General features: G+C 40.4%; 3 protein-coding genes across 3 annotated transcripts; 2 read left to right on the forward strand and 1 right to left on the reverse strand.

The window, feature by feature from the left end:
- Positions 1-1240: 1240 nt before the first annotated feature.
- SARC_06789 (hypothetical protein) lies at positions 1241-5989 on the forward strand. The gene is made up of 6 exons (XM_014299289.1): positions 1241-1348; positions 1759-1926; positions 2659-2781; positions 3021-3181; positions 4167-4272; positions 4596-5989. The coding sequence occupies exons 2-6, from the start codon at positions 1822-1824 to the stop codon at positions 4635-4637; spliced, it is 537 nt and encodes a 178-aa protein (XP_014154764.1). The 5' UTR covers positions 1241-1348; positions 1759-1821; the 3' UTR covers positions 4638-5989.
- On the reverse strand, positions 5006-6123 carry SARC_06790 (hypothetical protein). The gene has a single exon (XM_014299290.1). The coding sequence runs from the start codon at positions 5848-5850 to the stop codon at positions 5293-5295; it is 558 nt and encodes a 185-aa protein (XP_014154765.1). The 5' UTR covers positions 5851-6123; the 3' UTR covers positions 5006-5292.
- A 1564-nt stretch (positions 6124-7687) lies between these two features.
- SARC_06791 (hypothetical protein) lies at positions 7688-10653 on the forward strand. Its single transcript, XM_014299291.1, has one exon. The coding sequence runs from the start codon at positions 8070-8072 to the stop codon at positions 9543-9545; it is 1476 nt and encodes a 491-aa protein (XP_014154766.1). The 5' UTR covers positions 7688-8069; the 3' UTR covers positions 9546-10653.
- Positions 10654-11120: the final 467 nt, after the last annotated feature.

Here is an 11120-nt window from a genome sequence, read left to right on the forward strand (position 1 = left end):
TTGTGTTTGTGTGTGTACATATATATATATATATTTTTGTGAGTGTGTGTGTGTGTGTTTATATATGTACATATATATATATATATTTAATATATATATATATATATATATATATCTGTTCATATATGTACTCATATTTATATTTGTGTATATATATATATGCCTATGTGTGTAAATGTGTACGCATTTTAGTATATATATATATATATATATATATATATACGCGTGTGTGAATATATATTTATATTGAGTATGAGAATGAATATGAACATCTACATTTACATCGATGACTACTTCTACATATGTACGTATTTGTGTACATTTAAATATATATATATAAATATATGTCTGCGTCTGTATGTGTCTGTGTCTTTGTCTGTATGTATGTATGTATGTATCCTTACATATATATATATGTGCGTGTGTGTGTGTGTGTATGTATGTATGTGTATATATATATATATACTACCACTTGTATATATATGTTTCTATATTTAATTGTTTTATTTTATAGTATATTTACTTATATGTGTGTGTGCGTGCGTGCGTTGGTATGGATTTGTATATTAGTAAATATTCATCTTTATGTGCAAAATAGTAAATTCGAATTAGAATATATTTGACTGATTGCCCTTTCACATTGAAGTGATAGAGACTTGTTTGTTGGACCAGTTTATGTATGCGTTAATTTGGGCATGCAACCTTTGTATTGGAAAGTGCGTCATGAAAGGTTGAGCTCAGTTGCGTAAATTGTCTACTGAAAGCATCATGGATGTTTTTTGCCCAATAATGTACATACACTCTGTACGGAGATTTCTAAGTTCACTTGCACAAATGCGCAGAAAGTACACTCAATGGTTTTTTTTCCTCAGTGGCCGACGTTTGTTATGTAATTTCTTAATATCATGAAGGTGGTTGCTTCACGTCAAGCACACAACCTGGTGCGGATACTATGCTTGATGCGATACGTTGTTTCACTGAAATCATTTAGCTGTTATTTTGATCTTCAATATGTTTTACCTCGATCAGTTGAAACTTGCCGTGAGCGTCATTGGCTACTGATATTGTATACATTTGTACGAACGCTTTGTACTCTTGTGCGTGTTCTCGACCGGGAAGGCGACTGAACTTCGCCTCACATTATTATACCAGTCGCTGCTAATCGAGTAGCTGTGTACTATACGTCTGCTGCTTTTAATATAGTTTCAAATGTGGCATTAACCGAACTCATCTATCAAACAGGGTGCTGTTTGTCAGCTCGTTCGGTGGGACACTGGCCGTCAACTTTGGTTTGGTTCCATCTGGATATATCTTCCTCAGATGGGATGATATCTATTCAAATTTCCAGGTATGCTTAGTGATGTCCGGATTGAACCTTGAGCAACGAACTTTTATCACGCACCTCTGGTTTGAAAATTTTTTGTTCATAGAGTTATTCCAGGAACATTTTCTGGTTCTGAAACTCGATTCGACAACCCTGGTACTATTCGACGAGTGCTGGATACTAGGATAGTTGTCACATATACATGTCTTGCCACCCAGTTGCAGTGGATCTCTAAACTATATAATTTAAACTTGTTATTGTTCTGAATCGTCGTTGTAGGTTCCCCTGTATATCGTGTGTATCGAACATATCGAACATTTATAGCCCAGAAGCATGCATTATTTGAGTTTGTACGTGTCGGATACGAACCCTGTCCTCGATGTATTGGGCAAGACCACTAACGTATTGCGCTTACAATTGTTCTTCCACCTCAGATTTGGCGATTCTTCACGCCGTTCCTCTTCTATGGTAAGCTGGGATTCAATTTTATAGTACATATGATATTTTTATATCAGTACTCGAAACTTCTAGAGACGGAGACGTACGAAGGAAAACCTGCGGACTATCTTTGGTTGCTGATTGTGAATTCCTCTCTACTCATTGTATGTGCGAGCAAGCTTGTGTTCGGCCCATTCTACTCGAATGTTTATCTCGACTTAATAATACTCCACCTGTATTGTTGTCATTTGATTGCTATTAATATCCTGAGACGGGCGCGCCTTGAGTGGCAACCTACCTTGCACATCGACTATACATTAGTAATAAAGTCTCAGAAAGTAGCTCATAGCACATGCAGTTTTGCAGATTGTTTAGAGTGCCTGGCAGTCTTATACATGCCATACCTTCAATGTAGACCTCAGGGAACATATACAGTACTGCGAGGGATTGTGGATGAGCTTGCTCAGTGTTCACATGCTGTAGGGAGTGTATGTGCTGTTGCGTCCATGCTCAGGATTGAATTGTACTGTATGGCGCAGCCTAAGATCTACAAGCGTAGCGATAGCATGTTCGTAGTTTGCACGCGCACTCTATTTGATCGTTGAATGTCATCAATTACAGTCTCTTGCACCTCTTCTTCTTATCAAGACTTGACATTTATGTACTCGTAGTAGACCATGGACAACTAAATCAATATTTTGGCTGTTTGACGACGTTCTGCAATACACCTTTCTGTCTCGTTTCAAGTGCTGAGTACCTCATTCTGTTTACCACAGTTCACCACTTTTCTTCTCCCATTTTTTATATAATTGTTAAGAAATAGCGGTCAATTTAGTTCATTATGTATGAAACATGTTTGAATAGTTGGCTAATCGCGCATCTCGTCCCTATTTCAGATTTTTGGATTTCTGTGGCCGCTGCGTGTCCTGTCCATCTCTCTGCTGCTGTCATTGGTCTATGTTTGGTGTCAACTCAACAAGGACACGGTGGTCAGCTTCTTCTTTGGTCTTCGATTCAAGGTTAGTGCTTCGTTTAAGATAAGAAACCTTCGTCTGGTGTGTTGTGTTTCCTGGTTTCGTGCTCTACCGTCTCCTTATATCTAATTTGCTTGCTCTGTATTCCACTCACATAACTGCTGCGTACACAACATCCAATTGTAATACTTTATTGGATTTCCCGTGCACACTAAGCGTTCGCACTAAATCTCTGATCGGCAAACCACCGCTGATGGTCGTACATTCCAATCATAAAACAACAGGCTCAGTATTTCCCGTGGGTACTGATGGGCTTTAACATCCTGATGGGTGGATATCCTCTGCTGGAATTCATTGGTGTGATGATCGGGCACAGTTTCTGGTTCATTACGTACTACTTCCCAGAGAATAATGGTTGGAGTCCGCTACCTACACCCGAATTTCTGTATGTTGTTCTACAATAATGTTTCACTCCGCGTGGCTTATTTTCGGTATTATATATATATATATATGTGTGTGTGTGTGTGTCTATATATATGTGTGTGTGTATGTAAACATTCATTCCCAATTGAGTGGGATGGTCGGGATAGTGCCCCCGTTCAATTTTTATAAAGTGCTCTCGAGTATAACGGGAGCTTCATAAGCCGTGTTCCAATTGTGTGTTCAATTGTTTGGCAGAGCTTAATACATAGTGATTTTGGCCATTCAAACCTATATTAATCCAGTTTGCCGTCGTTTACGCTATAAAATTGTATTGATGTCGAGGTGTGAGAGCTGAGTGAATGTTATGTGTATCGTATGCTTGCGTAATCGCTTGACTACTCATGCACCCATCGAACTGCCAATACTTGAATGACATGCACCCAAAAAGGGGAAAAAGTGAAAATGAGGAATTCAACTGTCACCGTCAGCGTGGCGGATCAGAATGAAAAGGGACTAGTCAAACACATACTTGTCTACATCTCGGCATGGGCCGGTTTCATCACCCAATACAACCTATTTAATGTGCACACACAGTGTTATTAACAGAACTACTACCCTTCAATACAATATGTTTCCTTAAAACTGACTGGTACCAGTTTGTACCTGTCTTCGCACATACATCGGCTGCAGTACCTGCATCGCGGAACCTCTTGACTTACACTGTACAGCACGCATATATTTTCTATCTGCTCTGTGGCACCTCACCTCCATTTCATATCTAGCTGCGGTCTCGCAATCGGGTGTTTAGTACTCATATTTAGTTGCTTACGACTGGGTCTGATCAACCAACCTCACCGTGTCCCGTCAATTCGCCAATTGTAAATGCTACTGCTCATGATCATCCACAGGATGTACAGTACTCAAGTAAACCTGGTTTACATATCATTCTCTCTGGGGAAAAAGTATTCAAGATTACTAATATCGCTTCCGTGCACATGCACGAATAGGCGTGAATATTTCCCAGACAGGCGTCTGATATCTGGCACACACGGGGCGCCAGTGGACCGTGGAGCTACATTCGAACAAAGAGCCGCCGCGGGCAATGTGCGGCAGGTATGTGGTTGAGTTTTGTGTCGGGCCAAAGGTGTCGGCTAAGTCTTAAGTTGTGTATTTGCGTTAGCATATGTATTATCGTTCTATATCTAAGCTTGATCTACAGTTTACATCACTATCGTTACACTACATCGAATTTGGACTGCCAAGTCATTCGCGCAGGTCAGCGCGCGGGCTTCTCTATATATGATCGCTTGATGCTTTTCTCTGAAAGATGTGCCTTGATAATGTAGTCCAGAACGTTCTTACCTGCAGTTTCTGACGTTCTTTGTCAGATTGGTTATGTGCATGCGTTCACTAATTTTTCCCTTCCAATTCGACAGAGAGGATACGACTGGGGTGCTGGACAAGCGCTAGGCAACTAAATACATTAAATACATATCATGATGAAAGCAGATGAAGGAGCGTGAGCGTTTCAGAAGAGTGTCTCTGCCACAAACCGGGCGAAAGGCGACTCGACGATCGCTCACCTGAGGGCCGTGCAATTGTGGTACAACTATGTCTATCACTTGCAAAGTATATCGATATTGTAAATAAAAATCAGCAAGTGGGTCGAGTGATGCAGTTGACTGTCTCGGTATGCTGCAAATACACCAGTGACTGTGGGAGTATTGGATTTGCGGACAGCTCCTACGGTTCGCTTATCATCTATAATCCACCGGGGCTTCTGACCAACTCGGGATAAAAATAAATGCAAAACGGACTATGTCCAAACTACGTATGCACATCCATATACAGACAATTTTTGAGGTTTATTGGGTAGCTTTAAACAAGTTTATGAGGTTGTTGAGCAGCTTTAATGCTCTACAAGACTATTGTCAAAATACCATTTCCATAGTATTGAGGTCCGTGTAGTTGAACTTGTTCCCTTGTTCTGACTGCAACGGCGCAAACATCATAGATGTTAGTGCGCGCGGTGACCGTGGGCTGGACGGGGTTGGGCGACCCAATCGAGGACAGTATGAGCTGTCTGAGTTTATCCTAACGAAGGGGCTATCAAGCTCGCCGGTGGGTGATAGTTTATGTATGAAGTTCCGACTTTTGTTCGACGGCAAGAGGTCGCTTTGCTGTCGGCAGCCGATGCCTCCGGCTTGTGTTGATTTCGTTTGCTGTATCTCTAGATGTGTTCACTGACGTAGCCATTTTGTCTGTACCACGCGCAGCCAGATTCTCCTTACCACAACAAGTAATATACCTATTTTGGCTGTGACTATCTGTATGTTGTTGTTGAGAATCTATCCGTTGCTCTGATAAATCTATCCGTCGTCCGCTTATGTCAGTTCGTTGTCCACCCGTCGATTCCGCCTGATCTTGTTGCTCTGTACGCGTCCCCACCGGTGTGGAATGCTGAAATTGTAAGTCCGCATCTTTATCTGATGTTTGTTGGCTGCGTTTATTTCCAAAGTATAAGTCGATCGTGAAATCTTCAAGCGCTATGATATTCTGTCTGCGAATAGCCTGTGTTGGGTCTGAATTTTGTTTTACAAGTCTGCTTGAACCTATGGAATTTGGTAATCTGGCTTTAGTCAATTTAGGAGGTGGTGCATTGGTATACATTTTATGCATCGCAAAGGCCATAATTCTAATTCTGATGCGAATACCGATGCAAAATTGCCTAAAATACAAATAAGAAAGAAGATGGCTTCTGTTTCACTTAAATAGGTCTAGAAAGAAATTTGTGTACATGAAAGTACTGTATGTAACTGCATGAACCTTGTCATTCCTATTAATTTCTACATAATGATCTCAGCATTCCAACTCTCAACTGCAGTTTAGCATCCCGTACATAGGCTTTACTTCAACTAATATATACAATATTATTCTTATATTACATTACGAATGTGACTCGCTAGAGCACATCTGTACAGAAGACGATAGAACTTATCCTTTAAACCCCCTTTAAAGAGGTCCTCAAGGCTCAAGGTTCAAGTTTCTTAGAGGCCGAGTCGCCGAGGCCCGAGAGTGGGAAACTGGGGAAACCGGAACCCGGCATCTCTCGAGTAGAGGTCCAGGAGTCCAGTCACTTGAGAGATCTCGACGATAGTTCTATAGTAGGCAATCGTTTTTAATCACCAGTTCTATTTACGGACATCACATCAGAATGCCCAAACCTCAAATGTCCTCAATCCGCTATTACCTTTTAGAAAAAACCCAATAATTAAAAAAGGAGTCCAATAATTGAACGTTTTTAATACGCTTATTTACTTGATTTACAAACTTTAGCAACGTATACGCAACAAAAGACGTGAAAAAACCTATTTACCTATTATTCAAATTAAATGGTCACCGTATCAATGATCTTCGAACATTTTAAACCTCAGAGCTCCGAATATGCACCCGTAGAGCGAGCACCATAGGGCCAACCGACTTAAACATAACACGAATTCAAAGTTTACACCATGGCCTTCTGTAAAATTTAGGTTATGAAAAAAACGTATTGCGGACCTGAAGCATTTGTGATTTTTTTTTAAATATGACTGAAATTTGAGGCAAAAAAATGTAGCCTTCTTCTGAAATCAAACACGAAATACATTCTTTTCTTTTATACTGCTACATATTTACTTTTTTTTAAAAGATAAATTCTTGTTTTATTTTAGTAGGCTACATACATATGTATTTTGGTATAAGATTTTTTTTATGATTTTTTTTATAAAAACCCCAAACCAATAGTGGTTTTTTTAAATTGAGAGTGTTATGATTTATTTTTTAAAAACCCAATATATTTATGAAGTCATGAACCAGTTCATATAAAAAATTCATTCCAAAAATGTCATTTGAAGAAGGCTATAAAAAAACTCTTTGTGAGTCATCATATGTTTTTAAAAGTGATTTTTTTTAATTATGATATATTATTACCTTTTTGCTTTTTTATATCGTCTTATATATAAATATAAATAGCTTTTTTATTTGATCCTGTCGTTTTTGCAATGTAAAATTTCAGTGGTGGGTAGATAGGTTCTCGAGAAAAACTTGAATTTAAAAACAACCAAGTTGAGATTTGCTACAAGAATACGTATAGAATGCGTTTCAAACTTTTAATGTTGAAAGGAATTGACTCCTACTTCCAGGAGAGTTTTAGGATTTAGGGTTTAATTATTATAATAAACATTTGTGTTGTAAACTATAATTATGGAAAATTGGTGTACGTTGTAAATACATCTAAGAATAGAAGCTGTAAGTTGTAAATTTAAAACAATTGGCATATGTTGTATATTACACTCGGTAAAATAAAACATTTCTAAATATATCAATGATCATGAAAGTCGCAATATAATTTTTAAACCTGTGCTCATAAAACCAAAACCCGGGGGCAAACTGACAAACAAAAGCAAACCTTTTTAAATAAGCCTAAAAGTATAAAGAATAAAAAAACTTACCCAATTGCAAACGCCGATCGCAGAACGAACTGACATGATGTAAATCTCACATACATGATACAGGGACTTAACGGTCAACTGTGTCATAGTGCGACGCAAGCTTATACGGAATAGCAATAAGCCCAAGCTGACTGCACATTCGCGAACACTGCTGTACACCAATTTAAAGATATCATATTCTACTTTATAACTTAAATGACGATCAGAATAATCTTGCCTTAAAGCTGTGGGTGATACAGCAACCTGCGCGCATTGCGCGGACGTGCAATCCACTGCAGAGCACGAATAGTAGCGGTACATACTGCAAATCATAAAATCTCTGGTGACATCTTATATATTGGGTTTGGACAATAGGATCCGTTGAATAGTGCTAATTACCGTCCTTTTTGGAGCTACACTGCATTATAAAAACATAGCACCATGGTGGACGATACGTCACTAAAGTCCACATCAGACCGGACAGGGTCCGTATCTACATTCTTGCAGAAGGTGTTGGCGATGGTGGAAGAGTCCGAAAGCAGCAACTTGGTAGCCTGGACTCCTAACGGAGAAAGCTTCCGGGTTTACGACCCCGTCCCATTTGCTAAAGAAGTGCTTCCGCGGTTTTTTAAACACTGTAACTTCTCCAGTTTTGTGAGGCAGTTAAATATGTATGATTTCCACAAAGTCATGGATGTTCAGCAGGGGGCACTGTCGGCAGCCAGGTCAAAGGAGTGGGAGTTCATTCACCCAAATTTTAAACGCGGGCAGGCCCAACTGCTAGCCTTGGTGAAGCGCAAAGCAGGGTCCACAGAGGGTACCAAACCCAAGGGCGAGAACTTGAAAAGGGTTATGAGTGAGGTGCAAGCAATGCAGGAACAGCAGGCCGTCGTGGCACAAAAGTTGGAGCACCTGGACACCGACAACCGCATCATGTGGAATGAGATGGTGAAGCTTAAGAGCAGACACCAGCAACAGCAACAAACTATCAATAGAATCTTGTATTTCTTGAGCTCTATATATTCGTCGGACAATCTGCCGAATCAGCTGAGAGACACGGACGATGTACTGCAACTGCAAGGCCAGGGACAGAACAACGGGCCTGGAGGGCAGTCGAACACATCGTCGTTATTACAGAACACCCCTTCCTTCAGCAATGCGCGTGGTAATCCAATGCAGCCGCCGTCCAGCTACAACAATCTGGCGGAGCAGCTTATGGAGTACACCAATGTAAGTAACAACGGGGGTGGGGGTATGATGAACGCATTAGGAAATAGCCCTGCACTCGCTGGAGGGGGTAATGGTGGTGTGGGCAATAGGTCGAACTCGGGTTTGGGCAACAACGTTATTAACAATACCGGTCTGGGTTCAAACATCCCTATGGGTGGCAACAATTCGGGGGCGGGGGGTAATAACACCTCGATGATGTCCGGTAATAATGCAATGAACGTCAATAATCCAGGGTTAAGCAACAATAACGGTAACATGGCTGCGGTGATGAGGTCAGGGAATGGTATAGGGGTAAATAACTTGGGTAGTAACCAGGGTATGGGGGGGAACAATTTCTCGGGCTTGCAAAATGACAACGTGAACTACTTGAATAACCGCAGTTCAATCAATAACTCATCGTCTCAGAATAACCTGGGCAATTCTAATTCTAATAACCTAGGATCACGCGCAAACGGTGCGAGACTGTCGGTGGGCGGCGGTTCGGGTATGGGCAATGACTCTAAGATGAATTTAGCGCAACACAATTCGAATATGGGCCAAAACAATGCAGGATTGAACGGATCGAATACACCGTATGGTATGGGAGGAAATAATAATAACATGCCGTACAATACAGCCTCCCCGAATTTGCCCTATACCGACTTCCAACTGGCGAATATGGGAATGGGGGATGGCCAACAGAACTGATAAGGCAGTTACCTTCCATATTTCCACGGAAATATATTCATATCTACTATCCAATCCGATTAGTATGGCTTTTGCTTACCACGCCAGCGTGTAAAGGCGTACTCGGATAACTCTACAATACTGGTTATCACTACAACTGTGTGTGTGTGGTATAAAGATGATTGGACTTGTTTACGTAACGTCTTAAAAAGTCACTTTGATGCATTGACACCAGGTCTTTACAACTACAGACATACGCACGCCGAGTATTTGGTTGGTCCAGGCCGGATATTTATAGTTGATGATCTAATTATGTACGGAGTAACTGAGTATGCTACAGCCGACATTATATATGCTGAAGTTCACTTAATTTGGTGATCGGACAGCTAGCGTGGCGGTGATACGGGCAATGGGGTTGGCATACAGTAGGAAAGAACGGTTGCGGATTATTGAGGCTGTTTAATACAAGTCTGCACGAAGCGCGCCAGTTTTGCATTGTTTTTTCATAGATGCAGGCTTGTGCAAAAACCCTGGTCTCTGTACCCTCGACAATAATGCGCATGAATAAGATAATTGTCACGGAAATATGGGAAGTTGACATGATTTGTAGCAGAATACTGTCTGGCCTGAAGCACAAGGCCGGAATCTAGGGTACTACTATTTGAGGATCGAAGTAGACGGCCTATAGATTCTTGGATGACGTTGATGTCTATGATAAGCAGCAATACGTGTATTTACTATTCTAATTTAAGCAGGCTTGCCATGCCACGAGTAGTCAAGATTGTAATTTCATGTCAGAAATGGATGGGTTAATGAGAAACACTGTGCGGTTTGAGCTTATACGAATTCTTTCTTCGAAGACACCGAGCCATGAACTTAGGAAGAGTTCGAATTAGACAGTATGCGTTCAAATGCACAAGGCGCTTGCTTTTGCGTTCTAATGCGCATGACGCTCTCTCTTGGCTTTACGCTGGACCAGTGATTCTTGGATCCGTTCATCTATATAAAGTAACTAAGCTAGATTTTGGCGTTGTAAATTGTAAGGTTTAGCTTGTGGAAATTATAAATATATATATATATATAAACGACGACTATGACCGCAAATTGAACTCAATAGTCATAACGTACACACGTCGTATTGTATTTGGTTTGGAATATTTAGGTAATGTAGTGTGTACGATTCATAAGCTGCAATTGAACACACTTTTGTAACCTTGAAAGTCCTTATAAAACTCCGCACTGTGAAACTGTTATTTAAATGTCAGGTTCGACGAGGGTAGCTAACATGAATACTTGTATTTCTAAGCCAGCTACAATGCTTTAGAATTGAAAACTGGAGGTTGTTAAGTATTATCCGCCTTTTCAATCTCCGAACATTATCCGAGGCTTAATATCCCCAATGCGTATCAGTTAAATAGGCAAAGGCGAATTCAACAGAAACAGGCCGATGCACTACCGTTTGAGTGGTCTGTCAGCTATATATATATATATATATATATATATATATGTATATGATATATATATATATATATGTGTGTGTGTGTGTGTGTGTGTGTGTGTGTGTGTGTGTGTGTGTGTGTGTGTGTGTGTGTGTGT

The sequence above is a fragment of the Sphaeroforma arctica genome (genome assembly GCF_001186125.1).
Source record: "Sphaeroforma arctica JP610 unplaced genomic scaffold supercont1.501, whole genome shotgun sequence".
In the NCBI taxonomy this organism is placed as follows: Eukaryota; class Ichthyosporea; order Ichthyophonida; genus Sphaeroforma; species Sphaeroforma arctica.

Coding starts and splice junctions, on each gene's coding strand:
- SARC_06789 (XM_014299289.1), top strand. CDS start 1,822: ATGATATTTTTATATCAGTACTCGAAACTTCTAGAGACGGAGACGTAC. Junction 1,927..2,658: donor TGAATTCCTCTCTACTCATT/GTATGTGCGAGC, acceptor TCCCTATTTCAG/ATTTTTGGATTTCTGTGGCC. Junction 4,273..4,595: donor CCGCGGGCAATGTGCGGCAG/GTATGTGGTTGA, acceptor CCAATTCGACAG/AGAGGATACGACTGGGGTGC.
- SARC_06790 (XM_014299290.1), bottom strand. CDS start 5,850: ATGGCCTTTGCGATGCATAAAATGTATACCAATGCACCACCTCCTAAA.
- SARC_06791 (XM_014299291.1), top strand. CDS start 8,070: ATGGTGGACGATACGTCACTAAAGTCCACATCAGACCGGACAGGGTCC.